We start from the raw sequence: 18,864 nt of genomic DNA, 5'->3' as shown, positions 1-18,864 counted from the left end.
ATCACAAGAGAAGGGAACAACTGACGTTCACATCTAGTGACACAACAGAGGGGCTCTCATGCTACTAGAGCCAGTGACCAGTTCTCCGGGGGGCCTGCCTCAGTGGCGGCTGAGGTTGCTGTCCTGCCCTTCCTTCTTCCTGTGGAGACTCGCAGTAAAGCTCAGAAACTGAGGTAGCTTGAGAGGGAGTACATCTCTGCCTTTTGTAATTGGAGAAAGTCCAATTAACACAATCTGTCCATTGAAATCTTATCCCGATCAAATGCTACTTGCTTCGAGATGTCTTCCCTCTCTTCCCAAACAGATTCAGTATCTTAGAGAGCTCACATTCAACATGTAGATGTCTAATCTCTTTAACAGGCTACAAGCTCACTGAGGTTACAAAAGCTGTCTCAGGTATCCCGTGTTTCCTGAGATAAGTAACGCGGAACTTCTGGCTTATGGTAGGCCCTCAAAGTTATTTGTAAAATGAATTGTTTTGCACACAGCAAGTACTACATATTGGCTAACACTAAATGAATTCAAAGAAAAAACAACATATCTAATTTATGACCAGTGGCTGAGATGGTATCCTTACTTCTTAGATTACCAGATGATGTTTACTAAGTATTTTATCTATGTGACATTTTACTGAGCGTCATTATCACGGTCAAAGTCTTCTACAAGAGACAGGGCTGCAAGTGTTTCAAGAATAAAGTTATCAGAGTTAAGAATCTTGATTAACTTGTCCCAGAATCCATGAAAGATTAAAAAAAACCTTTGTATTACATTTTAAACTTCTAAATTCTTTTAGTTTTTCCAGAACTCTGGGCTACCATGACACTCAGATGACAAGTTAAACCCACCGACTTGCCCTAAGCAAATGGTATTTTCTCTTGACAGTTCATGCTGAATAAAAAAATAACCCATAAATAAAACAATAAAAACAGAGTTCCAAACCAAAGAGGACCCCAGAAATGTCTTTTTTTGCCTAAATTCTATACACTCCTATAAACATAATTATTTTAAACAAATCAAGAAATCATTACTTATCAAACTTAAAATATCAGACAATATCCATGTTGAAATGCAGCATTGCAAATATGAGTTAACTCAGTCTTCCAAGAAGAATTTGCTTTATTAGAACTACAGGGTAAGACAGATATGCAATAATGAAACATATTCATCAATTCATTTGCCCATTCAACGAATATTTATTGAGCACCTCAAGTAGCAAGTACTGAGTGTACTGATTTTAGGCACATAAAAAAGAATGAAAATACTTATCCTCAAGGAACTTATTGAAGACAGGCAGATACAAACCCAGAGAGCTATGAAACCATGTAATTACTGGTAAAATAGAAGTTTGGACAAATGGGACAAATGGGAAAGGTGCTTTAGGGAAGACTGGAAGGCTAATGTTCAGAGAGAAGGTGGCCTTGAAGGCTGAGTGGAATGTCATTGGGGCCAGTGATGGGGTAACACTTCCATGCCGAAGGCCCAGCCTAAGCTTCCACAGAGGCCTGAAAACACCTAGAGCACTGGGGAGATAGCAAGTGTTCTCGTGGGGCCCAAACTGAGATGTCATTTCAGCTGCTTCAGTCCTGAGCCTTGCTGAAGTGTCCAATAAACAGAGTTCACTTAGTCTTATATTTACATTCCCTGTTCCCTGAACATAGTCCAAATGTGGTCCAGTGACCTTTGCCTTAATTTCTCACAGCATAGCTGAAACTAAACCAGAAAATGAAAGGGAAACTTTCCTAAAGGTCGGGGATCAAATGAGGACAACAAACAAACAAACAAAAAAAACCCCAAAACAGTTAACACACAACAAGATAACCTATATGGAGTTGTAGTGGTTATTCATATAAATAGCCTTACCGACATCCCTCATATTGGTTTCCAGGCTCCTTTTGTTTCATACCAATCTATTTTGCTTCTGCTGCCTGGAAACACCTTTAAGCATTTATTGACTCTTCCTTTAAACCTAGAAAGCAAGGCCCAGAGAAGTATCTGTCTGAATTTATTTCTTATCTGAGGACCTATCTCTTCATAGATGAATATAAATGATACTGGAAGATTCTGCTCTGATTTGTGTAGTCCAAACTCACTAGCCAGAGCAGTATGGCATCATCCCATTCTCAACAAGACATCTCTTCTGAACACAACATAGTAAGGCTATGCAAGGGATAGAGCTCAGCCTGAAGATAACAATGAATTCTTTCAAAATGGAAGGGAATGATTCTCCGAGTAGAAAGTTTCTTAAAAATGGAAGTGTTTAATCAGTGTCTGAATGGCCACCTGCAGGTATTTTGTAGAGAGGAGTTATGCACATGTAGACTGTTGCATTAGGTTCCCATACAGATCTGAGAGGGTAAATATGGCAAGGTAGGAATGCAGAGCATGGTACGTGAGAAATCCATTGCCCTAACATCTTCCAGACCATTTCCTAATGAGCATCAGACTTGGCTTACTTTTACCCACTCTTCAGCATGTCATCAGAGAGAAATGATTCTTGAGCTTGTCTCTTGTGCAGAAGACCCAAGGGATGATGTGGTGAAGCAAAAAACCCCAACAGTTTTCAATCCCATTGTAGGTCAATTTATGGTAGCTATGAGCCTTGATTATTACAATTATTGTAGTTTTTTTTTAAACGTCAGATGTTGGTTAAGATACTAAACGAATTCTAGTATTTGGTCTTTGTTGTTAGAAGTTCAAGTAAAGACTCCATAAAATATTATGGCTAATTTATACATCAATAAAGGAAACAAAGAACAACTTTAGCAAAGCACCTCATCAGAACTAGAGAGAAGATGCATCCTAATAAAATTTGGTAGATCTGCATCATAGCTGGGTATTACACATTTTTTCAAAGTTAGCATGTATAACACACCCTTTGTTTAAGCTGGCTTCTTTAAACCAGGCTAGACAACTTCATCTTTATCTCCTTCCCAAATCTATGCTAACAACAATCATTTAAGAAGTGACACTTGTTTTCTACAGCCCCTAACATCAATGATGCATTAATGCCAAGAGAAAGTGGTGTGTGTCATAGGATGAACTGATCTTGCAGGGCTCATGCACAATCTGATTCTCAGTTTGTAAATATTGTCAACTTAAAGTGATGGTGTCGGGGGAAAAACCAAAGAGCAAAGCAGCATGCTAGCCACACTTTCATAGGAAACTGTTCAACATTTTCACACACGGGAAAAAATTCTCAAATTATCTTTACTAAAAGAAAGCTTGAGCATATTGATTGATCAATATAAATGAAAATTGTTTGCTGGAGGCACAACTGAAGATGTGCAGCTGGGATCTGAACAAAGGATTGGCAGGGTCCCAGAAGCAGAAATAGTGGGAAGCCACTGTCACTCTTAGGCCCAAGGAGACAAAGGGAGAAAGAGGTTTCTCCAACCCAGTGAGAATTAGAAATATGGGGGAGGGACCACCTAGTGGGAGGTAGTCCTAGAGGGACATAGCTACTGCCAGAGCTTTGTACTGAATTAGGAAGGGAGTGAGGAGGTAATGCATCTACTGCTTTCTCCTTCCGCCCTCTTGTCTCCTGCCAATGGCAACAGTTGGCTGAACCCAAACAGGAATCAAGATGTAAGGGAGTCTGGAAAAGAAGTTCAAAGAGTCAACTTTCTAGAGTACAGGACAGGTCAGAGAGGGTTGAGTAATAGACACAGGAAGAGGGCAAATTGAGTATAACCAGAATTCCAGCCTTCCACTTAAGCACGTTTTAAAGTACATTAATTAAGAACAACACACCCATTGATTTGATTATAAAGACCTTAGAAAAGTTCTTTTACCACACAAGGAAATAATGTATTTGCAGTTTTATAAAATGTGATTTCTACCCAGAGCGTTTAATAATTAAAAGAGAGGGAAAAAGGACTGCTAACTGTATAAGGTAAGAACACAGAGGGAGTTTCCCCAGGACATTTTACTGGGTTTTTTCTTTCACCTTACAATGAATCAAAACACCATTCAGTGAATTTTCAAGGTTCTGTTCATCATCTGTGGGAAGAAGAGTGGGGTTTATATTAGTTTTGCCTCAAGGAAACCATAACGAAAATGACCTCTAACACATTCCCTGCGTTGATTTATGCATGCCCTTCAACTTAGTCCAAATCAGTATGAAAGGGGGCAATTTCTTGGTCTACACTGGGAAATAGGAAGGAAACCAAGAACTGCCCCTACCTCAGTACAACTCCTAGGCATATAATGACTACATTTAATCATTTGTAATCCTCTCCTCTTTTTCATGAAGATCTATAACCTTCTCTACCTCTCAGAACATGTTTTATCCATTTCTGTGAATTCAGTCATCTTCCCCTGCCTTAATACTTGCCAACAGATCCCTCCTCATAAGATCCACGCTTCTTAGAGATCTCTTTGAAGCCCCAAAGGGTTTTCAAACTTAACATCATCAATACATTTCAAACCAAATTTGTTTTGCACTCCCCAAGCCTGTTCTTCTTCAAGACAGAGTCAATATCATCCCTCCTTTGCTCCTACCATCCGTCAGTCACCCAGTCTTTTATTCTACCTGTCTTCTTCTTGACTCCTCTATCTCTTTCCCAATAACCCAGGATTGCTCATTCTGTGGCCCGTGCCTAATAATGAGAGCAAACATAATAATTTCTAGCAAGTGTTGAGCATTTAGGATGCGTCAGACATGGTGTTAAGCACTTTACATGCGGGACCCTGTTTAATCCTTACTCTGCCCTTCTGACAGGTACTATTACTAACCCCAGTGAAACATGTGAAAACTGTACTCACAGGGGCAGAGCTTGTATGTGGCAGACTGAGTTTAAATAGAGTTGGAAGCCAGTGCTCTGACCCACCTTTTCCAGCTTGGCAAATTGAGCATTTCAAAGCTTAGTTTACTCTTACTGAAGTCTTTTCAGTCTCTCCTGTCCTTTTTTCTCCCAGTGCTCTCAGCATTTTCTACCCACATTGACTACAGTACATGTTATTATATATGCATTGGCCCATTTATTAGTTCTTCAACAAATATAATTTGAGAGTGCAGTCTATCAGACACAGGGCTTGACACAGCTTCTCAGCAGTCAGCAAGCCTGGACTTGGCCTCCTAGAGACCAGTGGGAGAGACTTTAAGCAAATAACCACACGATAACACCATAAAATCCCAGATGATAGTTGCTATGGAGAAAAAATTCAGGTGCTGGGGATGTGTCTGTCACCAGGCATCACATGAGCGTCATTAAAGCACAACTGCAGCATTTTCATTTTCCCATCGCTAATGTGTTCACTGTATTGATATGCAGTTGCATTAATACATTCTAGGAACTGTTTCGGTTAGAGATTAGATTTTTTTTATTGGATTTGAAATTAACGTTGAAGAAATGGAGTGGTAAAATATTTTGGCCTCATGACAAGAGTTGCAGGAACAAGAAGACAAATATTATGAATGATAAAGATTGGATTTGCACAAAGGCAAGGTTGTCACAATGTAAATCTCTCCATTCAGGAGTATACTTATTCTATTTGATATAGTAGTAGTTTAATGGAATTCTGAACATAATGAAAAGCTCTGAGTACTCAAACTTCTGTCAGAAGGGAGATGTTGAGTGAGGGCTTGGAAGGATGTACTGGCACCTAGGAGTTCTTCTTCCTGCTTGTTGATATATTTTGTTTACCTTGTAAAATACTAAAAAAATTAACAAGTGGTATTTACAAACCTATTTAAATGAAATCCCCACATATGGTATTTTAGATTTCAAATTTCATGTGAGATGTATCCAAAGGTATTTCCTGCTATAAAGTAGCTGTGATATTTCCAAGCAATTTTAACCTTCTATTTAAGTGCTTCTGAATTGACAGAAATCATAATAAATGTTCAAGGAGTGACATCTTGGATCACAACATTATAATTCAATGACACAGAAAGAGTAATATTGAAATATACATTACAAGGGTTTCATCAATTGATACAAAATCCATTTTAGGCTGTAAACAATATTATAAAGAGATTTTAAATTGCTCAGACATGTAAGACATTAGTAGTAATCTTTTTTTTGTTTCCGTTGTGTTATGGCTCAGTTCACTACATTCAAGTACTTGAATTCAATACTCTTAAAGTTATGATGAACTACACCATTTGGAAGTGGATCTGTTATTGGGGAAACAGAATTTTTAAAAACAGAGCAAACCTAAAAAATAGCCATTGATTTACCACAAAGAACAAAGATAAGAGTCTCAGTGTAGGGTGCTATGCTATAATCATGAAAGTCACAGTTGGTTTGCTGAAGCATCTTTGTCCAAGCTCTCCTTACTCATAATATCCAGACAGGTATGCGCACGTAAATCAAGTAGTTAATGTTAACATAAGAACTTACAGTTTAATGATGAAAAATGCTATATAAACATTATATTAAATAGTTAAAATCTTTGCTTCAGGAATTGTGTGAATTATCCCTAGAACTTTGTACTGTATAAAATGGGGGGATTATCTTTTCTGTTAGAGATCTTCTCTTCTACAAGAGTAAAGATGAGTAATAACAGTAAGCATGCCCAAATTTTGTGGTAGCTATATTTTTCTTGAAAGTTGTTTAATAGTTTTACTTTATATTTATTGAGATTTTCATCTCTTACCCATTACCAAGGATTTCCACTGTTTCTGATCAACAATGTTTATTTTGCGTTGCATTTCTCCTGTCCCTAAAGCAAATATCCTTCTCCTTTGCTCATCAGAAATAAAAAACCGAGCTTACTACGTTTGAGGTCTTGATCCATTTGCCCCCTATGTCTCTTCTTACTTACAACCCAACTGATGGACATTGGAGGAAGCCCCACATTGGGAAATGTTATCAGGATGCCCTTGGTTCACTCAATATTATACAAAGATAGGATCTTATATTTTTCAATTTTTACATATTTCCCTCTCAATACATGTGCATTCGGATAAATAATGCTCATCACCAAATAATTTGGTGACTTGGGATGAAATGGTATTTATAAAATTTTATTATAACTATAATTGCACCTTAAATTACACCTCTAACCCATTTCACAAGAACAATATATATTTTATTTTTTTTTAAAGATTTTATTTATTTATTTGAGACAGAGAGAATGAGAGACAGAGAGCATGAGAGGGAGGAGGGTCAGAGGGAGAAGCAGACTCCCTGTCGAGCAGGGAGCCCGATGCGGGACTCGATCCCGGGACTCCAGGATCATGACCTGAGCCGAAGGCAGTCGCTTAACCAACTGAGCCACCCAGGCGCCCAAGAACAATATATTTTTGAATGTTTTCCATTTTGACTCAGTTATGCATACATGTTTTAATTACCAAAATTCCAAAATAGTACAGTCTGAGTTTATATATATATTTTATAAATATGTATTAATTGTATCAATATATATATTTTATAAAAAATAAGTTATATAAAATTGTATATTATATATATATGATTCCAAACATAATTTAGAAAAAATAAAATACGCTGTTATGAGATAAGAAGTAATTTCTTCTAAAACTAAAACTAGTAATTTCTGATCACATCAACAACATAAAATTGGAATAAAAATAACTAAACCTAAGAAATATACAGAGTCAAATAAAAGTCTGCTCTTGCTATTAAGTCAGTATTCAAAATCACTGTGAGTGTATTATTTTAGTTATACAGTTTTGCAACCTCAAAAATGTACTTTTTGGAGAAGGAAAAAAAAAGGGGGGGGGTTTCCTGCTAGTTACGAGCCTAGCCTTCACAAAAATAGTAAATAAAAGAATTAACTATGAGAGCCAAGCGATTTTCAAAGCCCAGTTGCTCATTAAGAGGCTTAAGTAACGTACTGTAGCTCATCACTGCAACCCACAGAGGGAAGTCCTTGCTAAACCACAGTCCCTCAGTTACAGAATGAATACCGTAGCCACGGCTGCTTCCAAGACCAGAACGTGAGCAAAGCCTTACCTTATTATATTACTATATTATATTTTGCTGTAATGACGAGGGTGAGAAACTACTGCCACTGGTCTCAGCATCTGCCCGCGTCATTTACCGCACAGGTTCCCAGCCGCACTGCACACTAGCAACACCCGGGGAGGCTCAGAACTGTGCCCGAGTGTTGTTGAGGGGCAGCCCGGGGCACTGGCAGTCTAAAAGACACCTAGGTGATGGGGATGGACAGCCGGTGCCGTGAATCAGGGAGTAGCTCCCACACCTCGCGGCCCGGACTTCTGTCTTGCCCTCCAGTGACATCCTCTACTAATGCTGCCAGAATGATCTCTCCGTAATGCCTACAGAATTAAATTCAAACTTCGGAACACATCGTAAGACTCCACACGATCTGCTTTTAAATACCGACCGCTGCCTCTCCCTGGCTCCCTGCCACCAGCCCCAGCAAGCGTTTGTTTCCAGCGTGCCTGCCCCAGCCTCCGGGCCTGCGCATGGACTCATTCCTTCAGTCCTTGCTCGGACGTGTCCTCCAATGTTTACCTCTTTATCTGCCTGGAGAACTGCGTCGTCTCCAAGAAGTCTGTCCTCACATCCTAGCCTCTTCTCCTCCATCCATGTTCTCAAAGCCCAAGTGTATTGGGATTCTTGTTTTTGTTTGTTTTGTTTTTTTGACTAATCATATTGAACTGTCATTTTAGAACATATGTCTCTCTCATCTTCATTAGACATTTTTGGAGCAAGGACGATGTCACATTTGCTTCTGTATCCCCCAAATTTAGCATACGGTCTAGCTTATACTGGCATTTTGTACCTGCTAAATACATGAATTAATAGCATTTTATACTATTTTCATTTATTATAGACAGAGCCAGAGGAGATTCATTTTGGGCCCACCAAAAAAGACAAGCTTACACTAAAAAAAAAGGATTAGTATTTACTTAATATTTAGTAATAACAGTGACAATTACTTTAGAAGATTAGTCATCCCATTAGGCTACTAAATGAATTTTAAACATGGTTAAAGTCAAAGAAAAACTTTAGTTAAATCCTCAATCGTGCTTTCTTATCATCAGCCTCCCCAAACCACGTATTTTCAGAATCACAGCCAATATATACTCACCTTAGATTTCGGTAAGGGAAGGAAGCCCACTTAATGCCCACCACAAGTTGGCCTAATTTGGCATCATGTGACATCTAACCCACAACTCTGGTGAACATGCTTACTTTGTATTTGCTTTCTGATCTGGAAGGGGTGGGGATATGTCCTTTTTTCTTGAAGGTTGTAAAGTGCTTGCACTGAGGACATGGCTTGGTGCTGGAATCAATACGGCCAAGTTCCAAGAAGTACTTATATTTGATGGAATCTTCATGGGTTAAGTTAAAGACAATCGTTCTTTCTTCCAGGAATTCAAAACATTCTGTGATAGGGCATTTGATTTCTACTTGGCCAAGTTGTACCTGTGAGAAAGAGCACATGGGAGACAAAAAAAAAAAAAAAAAAAAGACACTGGTTAATCTCTTCTTTTTTTCTCATATATTATCACTTATTTCATCATTACAGTAAAGGATTATCCATCATTTTTCCGGATTTCTAACATAGTAAATGGTAATCACTTTGGTACCTACATTAGGCTGTACCAAAATAATTAATCACTATATAAATTTTCCAAAATGATTTACAGCATATTTAAGCATTCTCTATCATCGTATTTGTGAACTCAAATAGACCTAAGCCACAGGCTCAGCAAAGAAGCAAATTATCATCCCATCCTTCTGGAAACCTCAGGGTAAGAGGGCGTTCAGACAATATGCCAGCTAAAGGATGAAAAGGTGGTTCAGATTTTTCAGCCTTACTACGGAGCATCTCAGCACTAAACTTAGGGCAACTGTACTTTAAAAGAAATAAAAAGGATTTTGAAAAAAATATATATATCTATATATATGTACATATAGATATATATCACCTAGTAGTTTAAAAATACTGTAATAATAACCTCATCTTCCCTGACTCTTCCATGTAATAGTTTTTATGTCATCAGAATCACAGGAACAAGTAAGAAAATTACACAAATCACATTGGTTTAAAAAAAAAAATCCATATGTTGGGACGCCTGGGTGGCTCATTCAGTTAAGCGTCTGCCTTTGGCTCAGGTCATGATCCCAGGCTCCTGGGACGGAGTCCCGCTTCAGGCTCCCTGCTCAGCGGGGAGCCGGCTTCTCCCTCTGCCTGCCGCTCCCCCTGCTTGTGCTCTCTCTCTCTCTCTCTCATCTCTGGCAAATAAATAAATAAAATCTTAAAAAAAATCCATATGAGATTTGGCTACAACTGAGGCTATTTATAAAATGAATTTCTCCCCAGGGCCACAGAGTTAAGTTAGGAGAGAGGAGAAGGATGTACTAGAATGCTACATTTAGCATTTGGTATAGGATTCTAGATAAGGTTAGCATTAAAGATTACAGCAAAAGATTAAAGCACAAAGTGTGGACAGAACTAAATTTTAAAAGATGAAGAAAATAAACTATTTAAAATTAAGGAGTTCCATAAATGTCTCCATAAGTAGTGAACAAGAAGTGTTTATTGTATTTATATATCATGGCATCATAATCTCCTTTTGCATATAGCAAAGGGAGACAGTGAAAGTTCCAAATGGCAAACAATGCTAAACTGTTTCTTTTTCACTTGGGTGAAGCTGACATTCTGAGAAGGCAAAACACACTGACCTTAATGAGAAAAAGCCCTCCCTGAAAACTGAGGGAGGAATGGGGAAATGCTATGCTGTCTGGGAAAAGAAAAACATCACCACAAAGAGCAATTAAAAAAACACACAACTGACATCATAGTAACTTTTCTTTTAACTTTGCTGTTTATCTGGCACAGACTTGAGGATAGGTAGTTAAGAAGCCACAGGCTAAAGGATGCATGGGATGATACATTTAATATGAATAAAGGACATGAGCCAGACTGATAATGAAATGAAGGAGTCTGGCTTTAGATAAACCTCCTTCTTAGGATCAACCTGCTGAAAATGTCAATTGCTACATAATTTTATATGACTATTGTACAAAACACAGTCTAGAGAGGTTTTTCAAATATCAGCCCAAAATAATTTTTCTACTTTTTATGTTGTTAGAGTTATGAAATGTTATTATAAACCCAATTAAATTTTATAATGCATTGTTTTCAGTTATAGCTCAGTTTAAATCTTCAGATTTTAAACAGACAAAAAACCATGTGTGACATTATTAGAAACTGGGTTAATGAAGCAAATAAAACTTTTTAAAAATTAATAAATGTTTCCTTTTTTAATATTCTGTCAACATTTATCAAGCCTGCTTCTGAGCCAGGTATTGGGTTAGGCACTGAAGCTTTGCAGTGCCCATCAGAAAAGAAGTGATCATGATACAGAGTGTGAGTCTGCCTGACGGACAAGAACAGGGTGTCAGGAGAGGATATGGGGGAGGCTGAGTAACCTCACACTTTGGAGGTTCAGACGAGGCTTCTAGGAAGAAGTGAGGTTTCAAGTGAGATCTTAAGATTAGTAGGACTTAGCCAAACAAGGGTGAAGGTGTTTCAAGCAGACAGAAGATACACCATGGACGAAGGCCTGGAAGTAAGAGAATATGGCATCCTATAGCAGGGGTATTCCATATTTTGCCCACCTCCTAACTGGATCAAATGTATACCGCCCTAAGGTACATGCATCCTAACCTAAAGATGACAGCCTCAGAGGGACTGAAAGATGATCAGTAAGACTGGACCACAAAGTCAGAAAGATAAGGGTGTACAGATGACCTGGGATCAGAGCGTGAGGGCAGAGCATGAAGCCATCCTAAAAGTTTGGATGTTTTCATAAGAAAATAAAAAAAACCCTCCAGTTTTCAGCAAGTGAAAACCAATTTGTTTTCATTCCACACAGAAGGAGCTCCCTTGGGCCATTTCAAGTGACTCTTGTTTATTGGGGATCAGCATACTTTAGGGGATAGGAGCCAAATTTTTTGCTACCAGGTCAATGTTTTAATCTGGCCTCCCTCCCCTATAAATTTATTTTAACCATACAATGATAACAATGGAAGCAGTAAGTTCAGAACCAACCAGGGATAGTCAGGTCTTATAGAAATGGAATGTAGTTTAGGGACCAGAGCAATTCAAGGCAGCTCAAGGGAGTAGATTCTCTTGTTACTCCTTCAGCAGTGAGTGCTCATTACCACACCACATTGGGTATTACCTACCATCTAACATCCAACCAGAGGACCTTGTCTTCAGTGTTTTTCAAATCTGTCTGCATACCTATCCATTTCCTTAGAACGCACAATTTCTTCATGCTCTCAAACTCTCTGCATTTTGCCTATTCTATACCTTCTCTTCTTTCTGAAAGCTCCAAAATCCTTACCCTGAACTGAACAAAATGATCTCTATTTTATTAAGCAGATAGAAGCAGACAGAAGAAGCAATAGGATCATAGCTTCTCGTCTTCCCACTACCAACTGTCTCTGAATCTATGTCTGTCCCCATATTTTCTATCCTCTTTCCTTTTCAAGCATAGGGCCTGAATCTCCAGGACAACTGCTTGAGTCTCTTAAAGGGTTTGCTGAGAATTCAAGTTTTATGGCCCACCCAGGACCTACAAAATTTGAATCATTGCTGGTAAGCTAGTAATTGACAATTTGGAAAAATTACTCTTACAGTTCTTTGAATTACTCATAGTTCTTCATACTAAACAATATCTCCTTTTTCATAATAAAATGCTACTCATGACCTATGCAATCTCTGGGCCTCTACATATCTTTCTCAGAATAATTTCCTCAAAAAAATCACTACCAAATAAGTAATCATGATTAAGCAAAGTTCATTCATTTATTTATTCAACAAGATTTGTATTTCATCAGTTCAAGGACACATTTTTTCAGCATTTTAAAAAAAATTTTATCTTATTATGTTATGTTAATCATCATACATTACATCACTAGTTTTTGATGTAGTGTTCCATGATTCACTGTTTGTGTATAATACCCAGTGCTTCATTCAATAGGTGCCCTTTTTAATACCCATCACCAGGCTAACCGATCCCCCCACCCCCCTCCCCTCTAGAACCCTCAGTTTGAGCATTTTAATATCTCAAAAGTCAGGATTGTCTTATCATCAATAGTCTTTAGCATTGTCCCATAGTTTAATTTGCAGTTTTTATTTTCTTGGTGGCACATAATATAATACTGCATCCTACAATTGATCATGTCTTAGATTTCAATGAAATGTGGTTTTTACAAGTTAGGCACCATGGTGGACTCTGGAGAAATGAGGGGAGAGAGACACAGAGCTTCTTTGCAGGAAATGTATAATAAGTAAATAAGCCAGGCATATTATAGTCAGTGCTTGAGGGAACTACACATCAGGGAAGGGATCTCTAAGGGAGAACTTGAATGGGTAACTAAAGTGCCCATCATGTAGAGAAACTGGGGAAGAGACTACAGGCAACAGAAGCAAGGACATGGCCCCAGGGCACAAGGTGTCTGATGGGCTTGTGTTCACAGAACAGAACTGTGTGACTGAGACACGTACCAAATGAGCCAGAGCACACAGACCTTGTTGGCTGTGATAGGAAGTTATGGATTGTATTCTAAATTCAGTGTAAATCATTGACTAGTTTTATGAGGCGGAGTGACATACTTTGATTGACATTAAAAACATCACTCAGGCTCTTCCTGGAGAATGGACTGCAGAAGGACAAAAGTGGAGACTGGGAGAATAATAGGACTCTGGATTGTACTTTTCTTCTTACCAGTGGCCTCTGACTGTTTCAGCCCTCTAGACGGTCGATGGTGGATGATGGAACTAGGTGATGGGAGTAGCCAGATATGGGGCACATTTTGGAAGTGGAGCCAATGGGGTTTGGTGATGGGGTTTGGCAGATATTGAAAATGAAGTAAAGGGAGGAAGCAAAGATAACTAGGATTTTGGCTTGAATAATCCTATGCTGAGGGATGCTATTCACTGAGAAGTGTCTAATAAAATACAGTTTTCATGGATATGTGATATTTGCTGGAAAGGATTCACTGCAAATTTATTATAGCAACAAGAATAAAGTTCATTAATTCATCCAAAAAAACATATATTTAACTCTTAAGATATTACAAGTAAAAGACATAGGTCCAGGATATAAAGTAGCTTAAGCTATGAATCTTGCTCTTGTGGAACTTGAGAATACAGCAATCAAAGTTGTGTTGATAGCCTCTTCTAGCAACTGATGATTTGATGATACTAATTCACTTAATATTTTACCCACTGTTTAAAACATTTTTTATTAGGGTAATCATGAACATACGCAAAAGTAAACAGATTGATATTATGAATCTTTAAGTACCCATTCTCCAGCATCAACACTTATCAACTCTTGGCCAATCTTGTTTCTTCTGTGCACTGAACCATATGGTCCTCCCATATTATTTTGAAGCAAATAGCAAACATCATGTCATTTCATTCATGAATATTTCAGTATGGATCTAAAGAAAATTAGTCCTTTAAAATACATAACCATGATATCAAATATCTCCTCAAATGACAATGATTCTTTAATACCAATTTAATAGTTCAAATAACATGTCATCTAACTTCTGTTTCAAGGATTTTATGTACTTAATATACTTAAAACAAAGATATTTTATTTTTTAAAAAAGACTTTATTTATTTGAGAGCAAGAGCAAGAGCAAGCGAGCGAGCGAGAGAGAGAGAGAGTAGGGGAGGAGCAGAGGGGGAGGGAGAGGAAGGGGGAAACAACCTCAAGCAGATCTTCATTGAGCATGGAGTCCAATGTGGGGCTCGATCTCAAGACCCTGAGCTGGAATCAAGAGTCAGGTGCTTAATCAACTGCACCACCCAGGTGCCCCCAAACAAAGATATTTTAAATTTGTGTTGTGTTCAATGCTAATACCAGTATTTATATCACTGAAAAATACATTCTCCAATTCTTCTGGACAAAAACAGGTCCATTCTTGTAAGACAAAATTACTTAACGTTAAGACAATCTCCAGGTGTCTCCAAGAGACACTACTATTCACTTAACATTAAAGCTAAAAGGCTAATTTGCCACTTGGGACAACTCAAAAGTAATTTAGTGACACAGGTGAGGGGGAGCCTCTGGAAAAGTGTCAGAATAATTAAATCATCCAGACAGAAGGACAGAGAATGTTTAAAACTTGGACTTCAAAGCTTGATTTATCAAAGGTATGCCTAATGACTTTGATCTTGGTTTTAAGTGTTGGTCATAATAGTTTACAGGGTGCCTCCAACTTTTGTTCACTTGATATCAATTTCCTCTTTCCTTAAAAATGGAACATGTTAATATGACAGAGGAGAAGAGACTACCACAACAAAAGCAGTAACAATCATGAAATGAACACAGCTCCTCCTACATGCCAAACACTATTCTTTTACTCTTTTTTTTTTTTTAAGATTTTACTTTTTTAAGTAGTCTCTACACTCAACATGGAACTCGAACTTACAACCCTGAGATCAAGAGTCACATGCTCTACCTACTGGTGCCAGCCAGGTGCCCCGCCAAGCACTGTTCTAAACATTTTCTATGCATTAATTACTTTGTGGAGCACCATAGAAGCAGATTCATTTTCAGGTTCATGGATTTCCCCATGACTTTATCATCAGTGACTACAGGAAAGTGGCTGCTTTACTGATAAATATGCTTTTCTGTTTACTCAACAGGAACTACAGAGCATTGTGCTAGATGTCTTTGAATTTTTTTAAAAAACTAATGAAAAACATCAAGCCAAATATCCCAGAAGTTCTCTCAACCCCAAGCTAGATAAATACAAAGAAAAACACACTTAGACACACCAAGTAAAAGTGCCAAACATAAAAAAGTATCTTAAAAACAACAAAGGAGAGGGGCGCCTGGGTAGCTCAGTCGGTTAAGCGTCTGCTTTCAGCTCAGGTCATGATCCCAGGGTTTTGGAATTGAGCCCTGCATCAGGCTCCCTGCTCAGTGGGGAGTCTGCTTCTCTCTGCCCTTCATTATCTCAGGGAAGGGAAACATTTCTTACTTGTGACACGAAAAATATCCCCCCAAAATTAATAAACTGGATTAAATAAAATTTAAACCTCTGTTCACCGACAGATACTGTGGAGGGAGTGAGACTGTAAATTAGAATGGGAGAATATATTTACAATATGTAAAGACAAGGTTTGTTCATCCAGAGTATATAAAGAACCTCTCCAAGTCAATAAGAAAAAGGAAGACAACCAACTGAACAGAAAAATAGTCAAGGCACTTCACAAAAGAGGATGTTCAATGACCAACAAACATGAAAGTGTGTTCAACTTCATGAGTTATCAGGGGAATGAACATTAACATCACAATGACATGTAATTTTAAAGGAATTAATTGAGTTCTTATAGCACTTACAGAGTCAGCAAAATAATGTTTAAATAGTTAGAATAGGGACGCTTGGGTGGCTCAGTCAGTTAAATGTCTGCTTTCATTCAGCTCAGGTCATGATCCTGGGTCCTGGGATCGAGCCCCACATTGGGCCCCTTACTCAGTGAGGAGCCTGCTTCTCCCTCTGCCTGCCGCTCCCCCTGCTTGTGCTCTCTCTGTCTCTGACAAATAAATAAAATCTTAAAAAGAAAACACAGAGATTTAAAAAAATGGTTAAAATAATAACTATATAATTAATGCAGTATTAATTTTCTATTCAATAATGCAACCCTGTTTTTCTATACACCATCACCTGTTTATGTTAAACCTCTTTCCTCTCTTTTCTCACCCAAATTTTCATGCTCCCTTATTCATTTAAGAAAAATTTTTAAATTTTAATTCAGCTTTTTGAATAAGGTTAGAAATTCTCATCATTCAAAAACCAAAAAGTATAAAGTAGATAAAAATAAGCAAGTCTCTCCCTTATAATCGTACTCATTTTCTGTCCATCCCACCAAATGGTTGCTGTTTCTTTCAAGAAATGTTTTAGCACATATAAGAAATGCAAATATATGTATTTTGTCCCTTTTTTACCCAAATGTTAGCAAATAATAATCACTTTGTTTTCTGCACTTGACAATATATTGTGGAGATATTTTCGTATTACATAGGAAGGGCTTCCTTGTTTTTTTTTTTGTTTTTAATAACTGTCTAGATTTCCACTGTACTAGAAATACCACCAGCCTTATTTCCCATACTGTTGAACATTTAGATTGTTTTTTAGGATATATTTTGCTATGGCAAATAATGCCACAATGAATACCCTTATATGTAAATTATTCACATGTAGGCAAGTGTATCAGTAAGATAAATTCCCTAGATTCTTTAAGAAGTTAACTTCCAAATTTTAATCAGTCTATAAAGAATATTAGTATGAAGGGATTTTTCAAAACAAAGTACTGATGAACTATTTAGACTGAAAGAAAAATGTATATGTAATATGTGCTCAGATAAACAGAATGAGTACATATTCATTTAACTATGATAAAATTTGCTTTTTGAAAGGCAGAAATTTTAGACCAGACTAGATATTTGGTCACACATTAGGGAGGGAAATACTTCTAAAAGAAAAATTGAGTTTTCTTTGTTTAAATGTTATCCACTCTGATTTCCCCCATCATTATGTTAATCTAAATAAGCCATTCCAATTTCTTACAATCAGAATATAAAGACACTACACAGGTAATTTACAAAAAGGACCCCCAAATGGAAATCAGAGGCAAGATTCTGCTGCTGTTTATGTGGCCGAGTGTCCTTGAGTTTCAGGGGCACACACAACCAACTCTCTTGGAAATGGAGTAATTCACCTTTAGGATTCCCTGCTGTCTCTAAAACGGTGTAATTATAAGGCGTGCACTAATTTACAAAAAGACCAACAATGCACTTAAACTTTCTAAAACTTTAGCTCTAGCTAAAAAAAATCAGTAGTGTAGTGGTTAAAAGAGCAGATTCCAGACTCAGATTGGTTCTGAGTCTCACCACTAATTCCTTACTCTCTCCCTCATCCAGCATTTGCATCCATGGAACCGTGATGGCAATATACCAACCGAACTGGGTTTTTGAGAGGACTATATGAGTTAATTTGTGTAAAATACCTGGAACAGTATCTGACGGATAGGGAAAACTCAATAAAAATTGGCTAATATCTATCTTCCTTGGTATTTAGAAAACAATATTTCACAAAATTAGTTTTAGAAATTAAGAACTCTTATGATGCTTATTTCTTATTTGAGAACATTTAAATCCTGCAATAATTCATAACTCAGTATTCTCATTCATAATTCAGTGTTCTTCCTCCAAAACCATATATTTAAAGGAAGATAAATAAAGTACAAATTACATGAATATATTGTATTCCAATAAGGAGGACTGAATGCTGAGGTAAATAAGAAACACAGATATTATAGATTTACATCAAAAGTGCCCCATTTTCTTAAAAATTTAACCAAGAATGGAAATACAGACACATAGATATGGAAATATAGATATATAGTTCATAGTAATAAACAGGAAATGGCATTTTTAGTTGATCTAGTACCAGAGTAATAATTAGCAATCCTCTGGTGGGGGAGGGAAGACTAATTTTACTTTTTTACCCAGAGGTTTAATTTCAGTAAAAAGGAACAAGTGAAAATTTCAGGGACTAGAGAAAACTTCAAACTTTAAAACATTTACAGAACCTACAAGAAACCTTTTATAACTTCTCTCTCTCCCTCCTCATTGGTTTCATTTTCTTGGCCTTTAAAATATGCTTAAATATCTTAAAATGCCAAAAGCAAGTAAAAGCAAAAGCCATTCCAATCAAGAAATGGGCAGAAGACATGAACAGACATTTTCCCAAAGAAGACATCCAAATGGCCAACAGACACATGAAAAAGTGCTCAACATCCCTCAGCACCAGGGAAATCCAAATCAAAACCTCAATGAGATACCACCTCACACCAGTCAGAATGGCTAAAATTAACAAGTCAGGA

The 18,864-nt window shown here is 37.5% G+C and overlaps 1 protein-coding gene across 3 annotated transcripts in view; it reads right to left on the bottom strand.

The window, feature by feature from the left end:
- The window catches only part of RNF217 (ring finger protein 217), a 126,866-nt gene that overhangs the window by 35,313 nt on the left and 72,689 nt on the right, over positions 1-18,864 (bottom strand). For all 3 annotated transcript variants that reach the window (XM_081828924.1, XM_081828923.1, XM_081828922.1), the window contains exon 2: positions 9,129-9,362. In XM_081828924.1, coding sequence (XP_081685050.1) covers positions 9,129-9,362 — 234 coding nt within the window. The remainder of the gene's footprint in view (positions 1-9,128; positions 9,363-18,864) is intronic.

Source organism: Leptonychotes weddellii, chromosome 8 (assembly GCF_054177405.1).
Source record: "Leptonychotes weddellii isolate Sample4059 chromosome 8, ASM5417740v2, whole genome shotgun sequence".
NCBI lineage: Eukaryota > Metazoa > Chordata > Mammalia > Carnivora > Phocidae > Leptonychotes > Leptonychotes weddellii.
This window is presented reverse-complemented; position numbering and strand designations above follow the sequence as displayed.